At 41.3% G+C, this 19,790-nt stretch overlaps 1 protein-coding gene across 4 annotated transcripts in view; it reads right to left on the reverse strand.

Annotated features, from left to right (window-relative positions):
* Positions 1 to 2,697: 2,697 nt before the first annotated feature.
* Positions 2,698 to 19,790, reverse strand: part of GALNT11 (polypeptide N-acetylgalactosaminyltransferase 11) — a 52,420-nt gene continuing 35,327 nt past the window's right edge. For all 4 annotated transcript variants that reach the window (XM_005880072.2, XM_005880075.2, XM_005880074.2 and 1 more), the window contains exons 7-12: positions 14,082 to 14,199; positions 12,752 to 12,904; positions 6,534 to 6,752; positions 5,159 to 5,263; positions 3,803 to 3,940; positions 2,698 to 3,387 (exon numbers count right to left, since the gene is read on the reverse strand). In XM_005880072.2, coding sequence (XP_005880134.1) covers positions 3,256 to 3,387; positions 3,803 to 3,940; positions 5,159 to 5,263; positions 6,534 to 6,752; positions 12,752 to 12,904; positions 14,082 to 14,199 — 865 coding nt within the window. In that variant the 3' untranslated portion in view covers positions 2,698 to 3,255. The remainder of the gene's footprint in view (positions 3,388 to 3,802; positions 3,941 to 5,158; positions 5,264 to 6,533; positions 6,753 to 12,751; positions 12,905 to 14,081; positions 14,200 to 19,790) is intronic.

The raw sequence follows: 19,790 nt of genomic DNA on the forward strand, positions 1-19,790 counted from the left end.
GCCAGATCAACAAGGACAACCAAACCACTGACTTGAGGACAGCTGAAATCCCTTGACTGAAGAGGCCAGCAACCTTCTACAGGAACAAGGCTCCGTGTGCACTCCATCCACTATGTTTATAACTATGCTCGCTATCATTGCTTGTCAGTCTTCTTCCAAGTCTTGAACAGCCCAATCCGAGAGGTGGCCGCTGATTTACACGCGCTATCATTTAAAAAATAAAAAAGGGGGAATTTGCCAGAAGCCGGACCACCCCTGCTGCTTGACACAGTCGCTGCAGGGAAGAAACATCTGCACAGCTTATGGTGTATATGGCCTACTGTTCTTAATATGTTTTCTCCCCTTCTTAGCCCTATGTGTTTTAACCAAGGTCACCTCTCCCAGAAAGGTTGTTTCCCCAGGTGGGGATTTTTATCAGTAAAACTCCTTAACTAAGTGCCAGGTGGGTAGTTAATCACTTTAACTACGAACAATCACGCTTAAGCTACATAATCTTTACTCCCTGGAATGGAGATAACAAATGCCCCAACCTTTGGAAAAGAATGGATAGGATTAAGATCAACTGGTATAAATACAGATGTAGCAGCAGAAATAAACAGAGAACTTGGCTGGAGATCCTGGCTAGAACCTGGCTAGACTGCTGATCAACTGAACACTGTCTCCGTGTCATTCCTTCTTCGCCGACTCCGTCCACACCTTTGGGAACCCCTGTACCTGCGGGGGTTGGACCCCAACAATACACAATAGTTTCACTACCCTAATAATCCTCTGTGCTCTGACTGTTCATCTCTCCCTCCCTTTACCTCTGGCAACCGCCCATCTCCGTGGTTTTGCCTTTTCCAGAATGGCATACAGCTGGACTCATACAGGAAGTAGATTTTCAGATTGGTTTCTTCCACTGAATATGTATTCAAGGTTTCTCCATGTCTTTTTGTGGCCTGATATCTCAATTATTTGAAGACTAAAAAATACCCATTGTCTGGATGTACCACAGTTTATCCATTCACTTACTGAAGGATTTCTTGGCTGCTTCCAATTCTGGGCAATTATGAATAAAGCTGCTGTAAGTTAGGTTTCTGAGGGAGCGTAAGCTTTTAACTCCTTTGGGTAATTACCAAGAAGCTTGATGGTCGGACCAAAGACTAGGGCTTAGTTTTGTAAGAAACCACCAAACTGTACTGCAAAGTGGCGGCGCCATGCTGCATCCCCACAGCAGGAGGGAGGTTCCTGCTCCTCCTTTTTAGCATCTGGGACTCTAGGAAGGCTGCCCTTCTCTTTACTGATGCTGGTCATTTGTGTCCTTTTTCTTTTGACGAGAGGTTTCCACTTTTGATGTTCTTAATCCAGTTTTTGGTTTCATCAATTTTCTCTATTTTCATTTGTTTCTGTTCTGATACTCAATATTTCTTCTGCTTCTTTGCTCTAACTTGCTCTTTTTCTATTTTCTTAACATGAAAGCCTAACTCACTGATTTTTAAACCTTTAACCCTTGTCTAATCTAGGGGCTTAGTGCTGTGAATTTCCAAGGACTGAGTTAGCTGCACCTACAGTCTTTGATATGCTTTCATTTTCAGTCAATTGAAAATAGCCTTTTGCAGATATATTTTATATTTTATTGGTTTTAGAGAGAGAGGGAGAGAGATAGAGAAACATCGATCAGTTGCCTCCTGCACATCTCTCACTGGGGATTGAGCATGTGCCATGACTGGGAATCAAACGGGTGACTTCTTGGTTCATAGGTCGACACTCAACCACTGAGCCACACCAGCCAGCAAAAGTAGCCTTCTGGTTGCTTCTGTGACCCACAGGCTACTGAGGCAGTGTGACTGGTAGGTTTTCCAGGATCTTTTTTATTTTTATCTGGTTTATAATGTTTCGTGAGCTGAATCTGTTGTCCCAGAAGATACTGTCTTGGTAGATGTTTCAGGTGTACTTGGAAAGAATTACTGTTCTGAGTGGATGGAGTGTTCCCTGTTACTTATGTCAAGTTGGTTCACAGTATTTTTCTACTTGTTTTATCGCTATTGAGAGCTGTGTGGAAATCTCATACCTGTAGACAACGTTTCTCCTGGAAGTTTGAACAGGTTTGGTGGCTTGTATTTTGAAGTTCTGTTGTTTGGGATTATTTCCTCTTAATGAACTGACCCCTAACAACCTTCTTTATCCCTAGCAATATACTTTGCTCTGAAACCTCCTTTGACTAATATAAATACAGCTACTCCAGATGTCTTGCAATTTCTGCTCAACATGCATGTACTTTCTCATCTTTTTATCCAATCTAACAATCTCCGCCTTCTACTAGGGCATTTATTGATTTTGTTTGGCTTAAATCTGCCAGCTTGCTGCTTTTTGTTTTTGATTATGTTCCCATCTGGTCTTTGAAGATGAAGGACTGATAAAAAGTTTGGGATGCAGATATATTATTCTCCAACATGTTTCTAATATGATGCTTAAACTGCTTTGTGACTCAAGATTTTAAAAACTCTTTATATTTGGGCATGTAATACATACACAGGATTCCTAAATTTATATTTAATTGACATAAAAATCTTGACCTCTAGATCCAACAACCTATTCAACAACTCTACCTGTATGTTGCACAGGCAACTTCAGTATCCAAATTCACATACCTTCAGTTTCAAACTCCTAGTTCAAGCCTAGAAACTGAAAATTCCCTACAGTTAGAGCTGCACATGGTTCATCAGCTGAATCCAAGTTTATTTCTTACCATGCATCACAGACATAGGACAGCTCAGACCTGAGTCTCCACTACAAAAAGGTAAATAATTAAAAGGATTCTTTATTTTAAATGTCTATAGTACCATAATTCATGAAAATAATTTATAGTAGTTAACCACCCCTTAAATATGATCTTATAAACAATATGTGGATTCAGTCAGTTTGTTTAAAGTTAACTAGTCTGCTATGAAGTCTTCTAAGAAAGGAAATCATGACACATTCCATTCCATTATTAAAGGGGATTAAAAAGCATAAACTAATTTGAATAGACCTAGCAATTTCCTGGGTATAATCCTTCTGTATAAACCTGACTCTTTATATTAAAACTGTATTCTGATTTCCTACCATTAAATAAGAAGTTCCTTAACAGTGGCCTAGAAATGACCTCAACGTCACATACTTCTTCACTGCCTGATGGTCACTTGGTGCTCCGAAATGGACAGTAGAGTATGTCTGCTGTTTCACGTCTGCTGATCTTCCCAGGAAAAGCATTCCATTCCAGTCATCGCATCCGCCTTAACCTTCCAAATGCCACTGCTGTGAGGAGGAGCCATCACAGATTGCCATAGCAACATAGCCTTTGTGACTCAGTGGATCAACCGCTTTCAGGCACTGTCCAACTGACACCTGGTACAACCGATTATTCTTCTGAAAAATGAAGAAAGAGGTAACTTACAACACTTACTATCCAAATAAGGTAAAGAAGACACAGTGATCCAGAGAGATGTGGAGTACTTAACACATTGCGGACCAATCACGAGAATTCTCACTTCACATTACACAGTGTTTTACAAAGTATCACAAAGATATTAGATTGTAAGAACATGTAATAAATAACTTCAAAATGCAATGGGTATTTAATTTTAATGCATGCCTTTAACATTTATGTAAAACGTTTTTTGTACTCGTTCAATAGAAACCTATCTGGCCACTGGGTAAAGCCAGCAATAAAACCACTGGTCCGCAATGTGTTAAGAGTAGGTACAGGATGCTGCAAGCTCAGAACACCCTTCTACAGGTGGACTATGAGCCTCCTCCCATCCTCCCTGAGCAAGCGTCTCACCCCGAAGGTCCACTGCTGGGATCCTCCCGACCCGTGGCACTTCATGAGTCGGGGTGGGTCAGATGATCGAGTTTCTGACATATCCAGGCAAAGGAGATTACTTAAAACCAATTCATGCTCTTCATTATAAATCCAGACCTAAGGAAGAAAAGAAAAGATCAAAACCCCAAGGCCTACACACAGCAAAGAAAAAAAAAAGCATCCAAATTGGAAAGGAAGAAGTAAAACTATCCGAATTTATAGATGACATGCCATGACATCAGAAAGCCCTAACTCCACCAAAAACTATTGTGCTTTTACTTACCAATAATGAATGCTCATAAGCAAATAATGCCATTTATAATAGCATCAAAGGAATAAAATACCTGGGAATAAATTTAACCAAAGAGATAAAAGACGTACACTCTGAAAACTGTAAGACATGGATTATGTTTCCTTAAGCTAAGGAAACAGAAGAAAAATAAACAAATGGAACTACACCAAACCAATAAAGTTTATGCACAGCAAAGGAAAACACCAACAAATCAAGAAGCAGCTTACTGAATGGGAGAAGATATATGCAAATGACACATCAGATAGAGTTAATACCCCCCAAAATACAAAGAGCTCATACAACTCAACACCAAGAAAACAAACAATCCAATTTAAAAATGGACAGAGGACATTCAGACGGACAACAAACAGTGTTGGCAAAGATGTGGAGAAAGGGAGCCGGGTACACTGTTGGTGGGAATGTAAACTGATGCAGCCACTATGAAGACAGTGTGGAGGTTTCTCAAGAAAATTAAAATAAAACTACAATATGACCCAGCAATCCTGCTTTTTGGGTTATTTATCCAAAGAAATCAAAAAACTCTAACTTGAAAAGATATCTGCACCCCTTACAGTAGCCAAGATATGGAGGCAACCTATATGTTCATCAATAGATGAATGGATAAAGAAGATGTGGTACATATATACAATTCAGCAATAAAAAATAATGAATCTTGCCATCTGCAATGACAGGGATGGACCTAGAGGGTATTATGCTAAGTGACATAGATCAGACAGAGAACACAAATAACTCATGGCCTCGCTTAAATATGGAATAAACAAAAAACAACAACAGATCCTCAGATACAGAGAACAAGCGATGGCTGCCAAAGGGGAGGTATGTTTGTGTGTGGGGGGTGCTCTTCCTTTGCCATTTCTCACAAATTCACATATCCTTCAATTCATTCTATATAACTGCAACGTTCAAATAATGCTCTAAAGAAACAAAATGCTACTATGATCAGATTAAAATCTAACGTCTGCCCTCCCTTCACTGAAGGACACCCTTCAGGGACTGGCTTTGAATACAAAGGCATTGCTCACCTGGTTTGGGTCACTGTAGTCACATGCCTTAAGCACTACTAGGCCTCCCTTCTGACTTGGGCGGCTCTGGGCCACCAGACACTTGCCGGTCTGGAGGTGATAAAGCTGTAAAAGAAAAGAATGTTCCTGAAGCCCAGCATCGAAGAAAGACCAGTGCGAGAAAAGGAGGTGTGGGATGAAATATGAAAATATTATTCCAGTAGTATGAATTCCAATGTCATAAAAGCATTTTATATTCCTAAATTCTAGCTTTAGTACATAGGAGCATAACAATAGACTTCAAGGTGATAGGCAATTTTAACAACATATGCAAGCAATGTCACATGGAATTTCTACCTAAAGTTACAGGTTTACTAGTCTCCTATAGGGAAGGAAGAAAATCAAACTATCATTTTAGCACTAAAATAGATAATTGGGGGAAAAAGAACAAAGGTATAAAGCAAAGGAGACACTACATAAGTAATGTAATATACATGCTGAACTGGAGATAAATACAGTTTATAAATAAATGCCATAGGAATTCTACAAGTGCGATGCGTAAGAGAAGCAAAGCACAGGGTCTCAGTACAAGGACGGCTGTAAGCACTAAGATGAGTATGTACAAGGCAAGAATAATGCCAGGGATTAATTACATGGACATACACTGGTACCTAATTTTCTTTAGCAGAAAACACCTAAGAACATCTTGATTTTTTAAAGTCTTAGAACAAGTAGGGGGAAAGCTCTAGGCTGAATTCTGGCCACTTAGTCGTTGGCATTGTGAAAGAACCTGGAGAGGGAGCACCTTCTTTGTAACAGGAGAAAACTGGGCGATAATGACAACATTACACAACTTTCAAAAAGGAAATTCTAAGAAACGATTCAGGAAAGCGGTAGCATTTCTGGCTAGATCCTTAACATTTAATTGTGAAGAAATTCTATAAGAAACAAAAGGGAACATCTAAACAAATGTGGTTGGTCAATGGGTTTTCTGCTCAGTTCAGATCATCGGATATGAAATTTCACCTTGTACCAACACTTAGACCCTAGCCCACCTTTTACTTCTGTCTGCAGTCAATTCCCAGAGCTGAGGCCAAACAATATATAGCTGCCCCAATTTCTTTTTTTTGTTTTCCTAAATTATCAGGTTTCTGCCAAATACTCATATGTGTATCTACCTACAAAAGTCATACTCTTATCACTGGCATTAAAAGATCTGAAAATAGGGAAGATATTAAAATGTCTAAGGTCTTACACCTGAGTAGAGGAAATTCTCATAAAAAGAACATAATGGAAGACAAGCTAAAGGCTATCATTAAACATCTGTTAAGTCTATAATGTCACTTATTATATCATACAACATTAATGAAATACTCTGATAAGATTACTTTCTTACCCTTCCACGCTGAAGGATTTTGGGGCGTTTTGGCCCTCTGTTGATAAAAATGGGTTGCTGGGGTTTGGCATTGGGCCCAGATATCTGCATCTCTGGGTAAATGTTATCCAAATACCATTTAAATGATTTACAACCCAACTTCTTCCTCAATTCAACACGCTCACTGACATTTCCATAGCTTCTTGTCCTCAGATCAGGTCTTAAGGAAAAATACTGCTCCTGAATTTGAAAAAGAAAATTGAGAAAGGGAATGGATTTTTTGTTAAAATGAGTATCATCAATTACATCTGAGGTTTAAAGAATTGAAAAAATGGATGAGCAAAAATATTTTTCATGCCAGTGTTTTCTTGATATTAACAGAAAATGTCAGTAGAAAGTTTTTACACAATCCTATATAATAAAAAGGTAATATGCAAATTGACCATCACACTTTCACACAAGATGGCCACCACAAGATGACTGGGAGGAGAGGGCAGTTAGGGGTGACCAGGCCGGCAGGGGAGGGTAGTTGGGGGGGACCAGGCCTGCAGGGGAGCAGTTAGGTGTTGATCAGGCTGGCAGGGGAGTGGTTAGGGGCGATCAGGCTGGCAGGCAGAAGCAGTTAGGGAAAATCAGGCAGGTAGGCAGGCGAGCGGTTGGGAGCCAGCAGTCCCAAATTGTGAGAGGGATGTCCGACTGCCGGTTTATCCCTCAAGGGTTCCCAGATTGGAGAGGGTGCAGGCTGGGCTGAGGGACAGACCCCCCAGTGCATGAATTTCATGCACCGGGCCTCTAGTTAGTTCCATAATTGACAATGATTATAAGACATCTTAAATTGCTTCTAATGCACTTGGAATTGATGAAACGGGCTATATATGAGGTTAGCAGTTTTAAACTTTGTTAGGACTCTATATTCTTCAAAACTATTGAAGACTCCAAGGAGGTTCTGTTTCTGTGAGTTGTATCTATTGATATTTACCATACCAGAAGTTACAATTCACAAGTTTAAAAACATTTAAGTCATTAAAAAATAAATCCTAACTGGTTTGGCTCAGTGGATAGAGCGTCGGCTTGCAGACTCAAGGGTCCCAGGTTCGATTCCAGTCAAGGGCATGTACCTTGGTTGCGGGCACATACCCAGTAGGGAGTGTGCAGGAGGCAGCTGATCGATGTTTCTCTCTCATCGATGTTTCTAACTCTCTATCCTTTTCCCTTTCTCTCTGTAAAAAATCAATAAAATATATTAAAAAAAATAAAAATAAACTCATTGCCTATTAACATAACATGCTTGGAACAAAACATGGAGTGAGAACAGTGACACTGCTTTGTATTCCTGCAAATCTTTTCCATGGTTAAAAAGAACTGAGCTGGATTCTCATATATCTGCATTCAGCCTGTAAGTTGTTAGGTTAAATATATTTTTAAAAATACAAGTTAATGAAAATATTTTAATAAAACTATTTCAGATAATTATGGTGACATTAAACATTAATAGCTTTTATTTATTTTTTTATTGATTTCAGAGAGGAAGGGAGAGAGACAGAATCATTGATTGGTTGCCTCCTGCACATGTCCACCCCACCCCACTGGGGATCAAGCCCACAACCTGGTCATGTGCCCTGCCTCCCATGCTGGAGGCTAGGAACAGTAGTTAGCATAATAAATGCAGGTGGTCCATCAAAAGGTTGATGGACACCTTCAGCAGAGCTGAGGGTCTGCATATGATTGCCTGCTGCCAGACAGCTGAGGGCAGTTTCCCCCAACCTGATGGTCCTTTATTGTTTACCAGGCCTTACCTTTGATACATATATCTGCTTTCTAGAGGGCAAAATGTATGAATAAAAAGCCCTGGGTACAGAGATTCATGGAGCTCAGTTACTAAAGCTAAGCCTCCCTGGCTCCCCCGAAAAGTGCCTCCCAAGTTCACATTTCGTAGCTAGTCTCTTTATTAATTTACTCACAGCCCCTTCTCCAGGTTCCTGAACCCTAGTAGATGCAGGATAACACCCTGGCATTTATGCCACCTGAGACAAGGACATCTGGAGAAGAAGATTATTCGCCTGAGCAAAAAGAAGTTTTCCACTGGTAAAGGTGGGGATCACTGGTAAAAGGTGAGGGGGTCCACCAGTAAATTCGGTGGGGAGATTCACTACCCGTAAAGCCTGCACCAGCTTTGGAAGTCGCAAATCCAGACTGGGCGGGAACATCTTTTTCTAGCCAGACTATAATGGGGAAGAATTTGGTTCAAAGGCAAAATACCATTGTAAATTTTTAGCTTGTATGCTCAAGGATAAAGAAATTCTAATGTCATTAGGCACTTTCTTAAATCAGGCTCAAGGAAAAAGAGTGCCTTTGTCATCTTTAACTATGTGGGTTCTTGTTCAAATTGCAAAATGCCTAATTCATATTGGGAATCAAAAGTCCCCACCAGATCCGCCTCTTTTATGGAGAGACTCCACAGCTAGAGAGGGCGGAGCTATTAACACCCTCACAGGGAGACTCTAATGCTTTGTTTAAAAATTACCATAGGGCGCCTTGGGACAGGCAGATTTTAGCAAATATAATTTTAAAAGCTAGTCAATGCCATGGAGAGCGGAATAGGAAAACATTCAGGAAAAGAACTTTGATTTATTTAGTCTTGTTGATCTGTCATTTTCTATTAAGCATGCTTTTAATTTAATAAGAAAAGAAATGCAGCCAGATCATTTACTGAATTTCCCCAGAGGAAACAGGAAGTGGGGGTTGGGAGACACATGCTGATCCTGTAAAATGGACGCCCACTCCCGAGAGTGCTACGAAAAGTCTCATCTTTGCCATGATTTTTCTTTCCCGGTTTGTCATTTAAAAGTTTTACAGAATTCAGAAATGCATCTGGGATTTCTCTACTCGTAAAGAGAGAAAGCTGGCTTAAGACAAATGCGCGCACCATCCGATTTCGGATTTTAGATAGTTCTGGGGAAGTTTAACTCTCTTTACGATGATATAGAAAAACCAAAGACTGTTTTTTCTCAAAAAAAAAAAAAAATGATGTCAGAGATAACCCAGGGAAAGAATACAGGCAGGTTCTAAGCAACAAGATTGGTGTTTCCATAATAAAGAGTAGTTTTTGAATAGTAATAGACCGCATTCCAAAGTTAACATTAAGGCCACTAGAAAGTCAGTAAATTATCTCTGTTACAGAATATGCCAAGAAAATGCCTTGGATAATAATAATTGGCTTTAAATCTCAAAATTGTTGAAACGTGGATGTAGCTAAAATAAAGAATTTGTAGTAAAGCTTTTCAATTATAATTATAGGGATATTAATAGTGGGGGTTCCATCCTTGTTGGAGGAAGGGGCTGGTTGCCCTTCCCCCAGCAGAAAGATTGTGGCAATTTTACATTTAAATAAACCAGGCTAGGTCAAACCTGTCTCACCAGCCTCAAACAGTTTTCCAAAGTAGTTGGCAACTTAAAACTTTGGAGTTTACTGAATTAAATAATAAAAAACTTGTTGAATATCTAGGTATTTTGAAATGAGAGATACTGAAATGTTAATCTGAGTTTGCCTCATATAAAAAATCTAGAGGACAGAATTGAATCTATTAATTAAATATGTCTTGTATTTTAGTTGAAATATGTTCTTAAAAAAAATGTAAAGTTAGGAGAAACCAAGATGGCGGCATAGGTAAACACATATGTCTTGTTTAGTTGAAATATGTTCTTTAAAAAAATGTAAAGTTAGGAGAAACCAAGATGGCGGCATAGGTAAACACCTGAAATTGCTGCTGCGCACAACCACTTCAAAAATACAACTAAAAGACAAAACATCCAGAACCACAGGAAGGCTGGCTGAGTGGAAATTCTACAACTAGAAGTAAGAGAAAAGCACACTGAGACTCAGAGGAGGTGCGGAAGTGCAGAGGTACGGAGGTGAACGCGGCAAGGGCTGGCAACTGAGCACGCGGCTGTCTTTTTGAATCGGGAGGGAGTCACAAGCCCCTGACTGCTCTGAATTCCAGTTCCGGGTGAGTCTCTGGGGACCCAGACTCATACAGGGAGAAACTGGACTGTCTGGCAGTGGGCAGACCTCGGAACTCGAGGGCGGCTTTCTCTCAAAGGTGCTTGCAGCCATTACCGGAACACTGAGACGCGGGGCCCCTTAGGGCAGGGCTCTGAGGAGAGACTCTTCAACTAGAAGGAAAAATAACAGCACACCGAGGCTCAGAGGAGGCGCAGTGTGGAAAATACTCAGGTGCGGAGGTGCGCGCGCAAAGCGGGCTGGTGGCTGAGAGCGCGGTTGTCGTTTTCGGTCAGGGGGGAGTCTCAGACTCTGAGCTCCAGATACGGGCGAATCGCTGGGGACTCGGACCCAAACGGGAGAAGCGGGAGTGTCTGGCATCAGTTGGAAGGCAGCTTTCTCTCCGAGGTTTGCAGCGGTTCCTGGGGTTCTGAGAAGCAGAGCCTCTGGGAACGGGACTGAGGGCACCATAACCGCTCCCTCCGCCCGCCCTGTTGAGCCCGCCCCGCCCAAGCCCTGCGCAGAGCCATTTGCCGGATCGCCTCAGGCAAAGGCTAGATTAGCACCTCCCCAGAGGACAGAAGTTTTCCGCGGCAGACACAGCTGATTCACACAGCCAGTCGGCCTGGTGGTCAAATCCCTCTAGTATTAACTACAACAATCAAGGCTCAACTAGAACAAGACTGCGCACAAAGACCACTAGGGGGTGCACCAAGAAAGCATAAAAAATGCGGAGACAAAAAAACATGACAGAAATGGAGGATATAGAGCTAAAAATCGCAATTTTGAGGGCTTGCAAAAATGTGCTAGAAGCTGTCAATAAACTTGAGGAGAGAGTCACGAAAACTAATGAGACCCTCGATGCTATGATAAAGAACCAACTAGAAATTAAGCATACACGGACTGAAATAAAGAATATTATACAGACACCCAATAGCAGACCAGAGGAGCGCAAGAATCAAGTCAAAGATTTGAAATGCGAAGAAGCAAAAAACACCCAACCGGAAAAGCAAAATGAAAAAAGAATCCGAAAATACGAAGATAGTGTAAGGAGCCTCTGGGACAGCTTCAAGCGTACCAACATCAGAATCATTGGGGTGCCAGAAGATGAGAGACAGCAAGATATTGAAAACCTATTTGAAGAAATAATGGCAGAAAACTTCCCCCACCTGGTGAAAGAAATGGACTTACAGGTCCAAGAAGTGCAGAGAACCCCAAACAAAAGGAATCCAAAGAGGACCACACCAAGACATATCATAATTAAAATGCCAAGAGCAAAAGACAAAGAGAGAATCTTAAAAGCAGCAAGAGAAAGAGTCTCAATTACCTACAAGGGAATACCCATACGACTGTCAGCTGATTTCTCAACAGAAACTTTGCAGGCCAGAAGGGAATGGCAAGAAATATTCAAAGTGCTGAATACCAAGAACCTACAACCAAGATTACTTTATCCAGCAAAGCTATCATTCAGAATTGAAGGTCAGATAAAGAGCTTCACAGATAAGGAAAAGCTAAAGGAGTTCATCACCACCAAACCATTTTTCCTAAGAGTCAGAAAGTGGAAACAACCCAAATGTCCATGAACTCATGAAAGGATAAACAAAATGCAATATGTTCACAATGGAATATTATTTCACAATAAAAAGGAATTGATACATGGTAATAATATGGATGAAACTGACATCATTCTAAATGAAAAAAGATGGTCACAAAAGGCCACATATTGCGAGATTACATTTGTATAAAATGTCCAGAATAGGGAAATCCATAAAATGAGGCGGCCGATTACTGGTTGTCTAGGGTAGGATACAGTTCTTTTTGGGGTGACAAAATGTTCTAAAAAATTGTTTGTGAATTATACCTCAATGAAGCTATCGCAAAGAAAATAATATTGCAGGTTGCATCTAACAGAAAAGACGACCGGAAGGATACAACATGACCAGAGTCAGGTTTGGTGGGAGTTACAGGAGGGGGACCAGAATGACTAAAGAAACTGAAGAGAAACAGAGTTTCTTCTGATCCTGGTTGGCTACATTACCACTTATTGAGTAGTCACTTAGAAAATGAAAAGAAGATCAAAACAGAAAAGAGTGAAACCCTAGGCGAAGAAAAGCGAGAGAAAAGGAACCTAGAAGGAGATGGTCCCCCAAACAGAAATGTGCAAGAGCGAAAAGCAACCAAAGCCATCCCCAAAGGAGATGGCCTAATTCTTCCTTCTCAATGAGAAATCTAAGCTCACCTTATATTCATCCAACCAAACGTGTGCCAGCCTCAAGGAGTTGTGTGTCATGGTGTCCTGGCCTTCAGGGGAACCATAGGGTCGCCTTTTCCGGAAAATGTGTCCGACTCTGGAGCAAGGGATGATGAAGAGCTTACCCCCACACATCCAAATCTGGTCAGAAGCAAAGCAAGTATCAATAGTTGCCTCACAGTGCTATGAAGTCAGTGTATGACTTGTTGTAAAACTAATCTTTATTAAACAGCTGTTTGTAGGACTTTGCAAGATGCTTTATCTTAATAGATGTAACTATTCAAATAGAAGAAAGTAAAAGGCTATATTTTTTATAACCATCTGTATGTTTTTTTTTAAAAGTAAACTCTTAATGTAATATTCTTTTACTATCATACACTATTGTTTTACTAGATCAAAAAACTTGATCTTTAGGACTTAGGGACAAGGAATGCTTAACAGGTCCTGTAATTTCAGTTTTATAGGTACTTTCTTATAAAATGTATATATAATTTTTTAAAGAAAAAAGTTGTATAAAATATACAGAATAACTCTAGTTAAGATATAAAAGATCTTGGTTCTAGTTTAAAGTTTATTTTCAACTGAGTTACTTTATACAGTTATTTTAATTTTTATGGGACTCAAATACCTTATTTACAAAATAAGACTGAACTAATATCTATTATTCCTTTCAACTTTAAAATTTGAAAGATTATGTAAGAAAAGCTACCTTGTAAAAATACTATGGTCAATACATTTGCAGAAATACAAAATGACATATGCACAAGGCTTTGTGCTATTGTCTGAATGTCGATCCATCTGGATCAGGAGATGGGAGGTGGGGAACAGGGACTTCTGAGTTCTTTCCCTCCCTCTCTCTTCTTCCTCAGGTTGAAGGTACTTGTATATGAAAGGGATTCAGTAAGCTATACATGAGCTGATGAAAAATTTGTCATATAGACTGGGCTACTTCTAAAAGTGAAATGGGGAGCTATTACTAATTTCTCTAGGGAAACACTGTGAACCAGACAGTCTTGGGCAATGAGGGAAATCTGATCCCAACTATACACAGCAAGAACAAAACTATATTAAATGCTCATTAAGTCCTCTGAATTGACACCCAATCATTCCTTTTTGAATTCTTATAAATATAAGGCTGCTTATATGCTTTTGACATTCTGAATGGCTATTACCCATGTCTCAGATGATGGCAAAGTAGCAATCATTAGGATAATTTCTTAATAAAGATAAAGAGAATTTACAGATAATACGGGATCATGGATGAAAATTATATTTCATTACATACAAACAATGAAGCATGCAAAAAAAATAAAATTACCCGAAATGATATTTCCAAGTTTTCTCCTCCCCAGATATCCATGCCACTGTCATATTGCCCAAGTTCACTGAAGTAGCTTCTATTCATGGCAAACAGTCCTCCAGCCATTGTAGGTGACCTAGAAAAGGAAAATAATTACTATAAAGGAAAATCAATTCTATAAAGTCAATTAGCTACTCTTTCAACTATTACAAAACATATTTTATCTAAAATCAAGGGAAGAGCTGGGCCACATAACTGAATTTTTCAGATCACTAGTGACCTACTAGACAACTGATAAGTGAAGACTGTTTTCCTAAGTACCAAAAGTACTGTTTTTTATTATAACCATTGTTGACAGAAATCCACCTGAAATGAATTATGAATTATTTAATTCCTTTTGGCAATCTCAGAGCCACTGGGATAAACACTGGACTCCAGGGCCTGTCAAAGTGAGACCAGACAAACCCAGTACTTTTAATTGGGCTCAAACATGTGTTAGACAGTGGCTCTTAAGTAGAGTGATTCTGTTCTCCAGCAAACATTTCTTTAACTCTGGAGACCTTTCAGCTGTCACATCTGGGTAAGGGGTGCTGCTGGCATCTGATGGGTGCCAAAGGTCAATCCTGTCAAGACTGAGAAACCTGTGTTAGTGAGAGTGAAGCAGACTGGCCCTCCCAGAGAGCCAAGCCCAGCTTCCAGGCCTCTCGTCCTGAAACTGGACTAGGTGATTATGGATTCTAATGTCCCAAGCTTCCAGCCCTAAGTAAAGCAAAATGCCCTATGCAAGAAGAAAACATCACCCCAGGTATGAATGTATTTCTATAATTTTTCATATACAGTGTTTGGGGCTAAAATAAACAAGCAAACAAATGAATAACCAAGCAATCAGGAAGCTAAGAAAGAAAAACAATAAACGATCTACAAGAAAACGGATATGCAGGGGTGTCAAATAATAATCAGGCAGATATTTAAAAATAACTTCAATATGTTCAAGCATAAAAGATGAGATTTTAGCAGATAATTAGATATTATATAAACAGAAACCAAAATGGTGCCTATCTGAAAAACACTTCTGACAAAGATAGAAAGAAAATTTAAACAGTCAATAAAAGAGATTAACTTCCAAGGAAACGAAAATAAGACTGACACTGATTGTCTCATCAGAAACAGTGGAAGCCAGAAGGTTTTATAATGAAACATTCAAAATCTTGAAAGAATGTATCTGCCAATCTAGAACTGGATATCAAGCAAAATTATTCTTCAAAATAATGGTGAAACAGACCAAGCTAAGGACAATACAGGGAGGAACCAAGATGGCAGAATAGGTAAACACCTGAACTTGCTGCCTCGCACGACCACATCAAAACTACAACTAAAAGACAAAACAGATATCATCCAGAACCACGGGAAGGCTGGCTGGGTGGAAGTTCGACAACTAGAGGGAAAGAGAAAAGTGCACTGAGACTTGTAGAAGGTGCAGAAGAGCGAAGGTACGGAGGTGCGAGAAACGGGATGGCAATTTTCAATCGGGAGGGAGATACAAGCACCCGCTTTCTCTGAACTCCAGTTCCCGGCGAGACTCTGGGGACCCAGACTCATACGGGGAGAAAACTGGACTGTCTGGCATCAGGCCGGAATGCGAGGGCGGCTTTCTCTCAGAGATGCTCACAGTATTCATTGTTCCTGCACGGGACCGCAGGACACAGAGACCCAGGGACCTATTGGGGCAGGGCTGACAGGCAACCATTGCTGTTTGCACCACCCCGTGATTACCTGAGACCCTGCCCCACCCAATTTACAACCCCACCCAAGCTGTATGCAGAGGCTTTTGCATATGAATGGACTGGCCTTTTGCAATCTAAAACCTAACAAACTGTAGCTGGGTCAAAGAACCCCAGAGCTTCCATAAGAAGGCCTAAGGCTCCTCAGCAGCCTGCACTGCTTCACAGCTGCGCCTCATCTAGGCACCTCCAAACCCCAAACAAAGAGGAGGAATCTGCAGATTTCTCTGTAGCTCCTGCTGGGTGGCCTCAGGCAGTGGCTGACTTTGCGCCTCCTTGGAGATCCAAGAGTCAGTGTACCCAGTGGTCAGAGTGAGACCATCCAGATTACAACTCCTCAGATCCATAAGGGACACACTCAGGGGGCAGACTCAGTGAGCACCAAAGCCCCACTGAAGCAAGTCTTGCCCCATAAGGGTGTCTCCAGCACAGAAGTTCTCCCACCATAAACACAGCTGATTCTCACAGCCAATTGGCCTGGAGGTCAATTCCTCCCAGTGATACCTACAACAATCAAGGCTTAACTACAACAAGACTGTGCACAAAGCCCACAAAGGGGTGCATCAAGAGTGTCCACCTCAGGTGATTGGGGAGGCTGAGCCACTGGGCCCTATAGGACACCTAGCACACAAAGCCACTCTATCAACACTGGAAAGCAGCCAAAATGTGGAGACAAAGAAACAGGTCACAAATGACAGAAATGGAGGAAAGCAAACGACTGGATATAGAGTTCAAAACTACAGTTAAAAGGTTACTCAAGAATCTTCTAGAAACCTCCAAGAATTTTAGTGAGACCCTGAAGGATATCAAAAAGGACCAATTAAAAATTAAGAATACACTGACTGAAATAAAGAATATTATACAGACTCCCAACAGCAGACTAGAGGATCGACTGAAATAAAGAATATTATACAGAGATCCAACAGCAGACTAGAGGATCCCAAGAATCAAGTCAAAGATTTGAAATATGAAGTAGCAAAAAACATCCAACCGGAAAAGCAACAAGAAGAAAGAATCCAAAAATACGAAGATAGTGTAAGGAGCCTCTGGGACAACTTCAAGTGTACCAACATCCGAATTATGGGGGTGTCAGAAGAAGAGAGAGGGCAAGATATTGAAAACCTATTAGAAGAAATAATAACAGAAAACTTCCCCTACTTGGTGAAAGAAATAGACTTACAAGTCCAGGAAGCACAGAGAAACCCAAACAAAAGGAATCCAAAGAGGCCCACACCAAGACTCATCATAATTAAAATATCAAGGGCAGAGAACCAAGATGGCCGCATAAGGTATAGACCTGTGCGTGCTGCCTCCCACAACAACACTGAAACTACCAACTATAAGGCAAAACAACTGTCATTCAGAACCATGGGAAAACTTGCCCAGTGGAAGTTCTACAACTGGAAGGAAAGAAAGAAGCGCATTGAGACTGAGTAGGAGATGCAGAGGCGCCAAGAACAGAGGTACGGAGTCGCGTGCCAGGTGGGCTGCAACTGGATGCGCAGTTTTTTTCAATGGGAAGGGGATACAAGCTCTCGAATCCACTGAGCTTGTTTGGGGCGGGATTCTGAGGTCCCAGATCCCTACGGGGAGAGGCGGGACTGCCTTGCAGCGGGTCGGAGAGCGAGGGTGGCGTTCTCGCGGAGCTGCTCGCCGGCACTCGGGGACGGGGAGATGCGGAGTCACGGAGAGGTGAGGAGTCGCAGAGACGCCATTGCTGTTTGCTCCGCCCTGGTGATTCCCTGAGACCCTGCCCTACTCAGTTTACATCCCCACCCAAGCTGTGCCAGTGGCACAAAAGGAACCACCTACGCTTTTGCAGCTTAACCCAACAAACTGCAGATTTCAACTCCTTACACCCATAAGGGACACACTCAAGAAGCAGAATCAGGTTCGGAGGAAGCCAGAGCCAGACCCGGCTGGGCCAGTGACATGGAACCGCTGTACCAGCAAACGCACAAGCAAGTCCACCAGATCCAGTCTCACATGGGATGCCGGGAGACGGCAGACAAGCAGTCTGTGCACCTAGGAGAAAACAAAATCCAAGCAAGCATACCAGAAATTCAGCCAGCAAGAAAGCCTGGAGATTTTGTCCAGCAAGGAGCCGCCCAACAAAAGACAGAATGCCAAACTTCGTGTTGCTGAGACGGCCCCCGTGAGGCTGAGACAGCCCCCGTGAGGCTGAGATGGCCCCTGTGAAGTTGAGACGGCCCCTGTGAGGCTGGGACGGCCCCTGTGAGGTTGAAACGGCCCCTGTGAGGCTGGGACGGCCCCTGTGAGGCTGCGACAGCCCCTGTGAGGCTGAGACAGACCCTGTGAGGCTGCAATGGCCCCTGGGAAGCCGAGAAAAATACCACATGATCTCACTCATTTATGGATAATAAAGACCATTATAAACTGATGAGCAAAAATAGATACAAAGGCAGAGCAGCATTGAACAGACTGTCAAACTACAGTGGGAAGCCTGGGGAGGGTTGAGGGGGTGGGGGTAAGAGATCAACCGAAGGACTTGTATGCATGCATATAAGAATAACCAATGGACACAAAACACTGGGGGGTAGGGCAGAGGGTGGGGTGAGAACTGGGTGAAGGGGAGCTATGGGGGAAAAAGAGGGGGAACAACTGTAATAATCTGAACAATAAAGATTTTAAAAAATAAATAAATAAATAAATTCTTTATTAAACCAAGAAAAAAATAAAATAAAATACCAAGGGCAAAAGACAAAGAGAGAATATTAAAAGCAGCAAGAGAAAAACAATGAGTTACCTACAAGGGAGTACCCATACGACTGTCAGCTGATTTCTCAACAGAAACTATGCAGGCCAGAAGGGAGTGGCAAGAAATATTCCAAGTGATGAATAGCAAGAACCTACAACCAAGATTACTCACCCAGCAAAGCTATCATTTAGAATTAAAGTTCAGAAAAAGAGCTTCACAGATAAGAACAAGCTAAAGGAGTTCATCACCACCAAACCAGTATTACATGAAATGCTGAAGGGTATTCTTTAAGAAGAGGAAGAAGAAGAAAAAGGTAAAAGATAAAAATTATGAATAACTACGTCACAACAAACTCACACCTATCAACAAGTGAATCTAAAAATCAAGTGAATAAAAATATGATGAACAGAATAAACTGGTAAATGTAATAGAATCAGGGGCATAGAAAGGGAGTGGACTGACAATTCTCAGGGGGAAAGGGGCGTGGGGGTGCGGGAAGAGACTGGACAGAAATTGAACACCTATGGACGAGGACAATGGGGGGGTAAGGGCATGGGGTAGGGTGGGAACCGAGTGGAGGGGAGCTATGGGGAGAAAAAAGAGGAACAACTGTAATAATCTGAACAATAAAGACTTATTTAAAAAAATACAAAAAGAAGAACCAAAAAACAACAACAAAATAATGGTGAAACAAAGACCTTTTCTGAAAAAGGAGTAATCACCAGAAGGTCCAACTAAAAGAAATACTTAAATGTGTTATTTAGTCAAAATGAAAAGATTCCTCAATGAAAATCTGCAGATGCAGAAAGAATAGAGAGTAACATGAGAAATATGTGGGCAAACCTAAACCAATCATGTCTTATAGGGTAAAATATATATTTACACATACACATATACATTTCAACAATGTAACTTGAGGAGGGATAACTGAAATATGAGCATTCTTAGCTCCTTGAATTGTTTGAAGGCAGTACCAATTAATAATACACATTGGTAAGTCAAGGATGTATGCTGTAGTCTCTAGGGTAGCCACTAACATAATCTTATCTAATAATAGACAAACATGGTAATTAACCATACCTCCGACATGCTTCCCATTGGCTAATCAGGGCGATATGCAAATTAACTGCCAACCAAGATGGCGGCCAGCAGCCAGGCAGCTGAAGCGAACAGGAGGCTTGCTTGCTCCAGTGATGGAGGAAGCCAAGGTTCCCCGCCTGCCGCTGC

The sequence above is a fragment of the Myotis brandtii genome, unplaced genomic scaffold, assembly GCF_000412655.1.
Source record: "Myotis brandtii unplaced genomic scaffold, ASM41265v1 scaffold624, whole genome shotgun sequence".
NCBI lineage: Eukaryota > Metazoa > Chordata > Mammalia > Chiroptera > Vespertilionidae > Myotis > Myotis brandtii.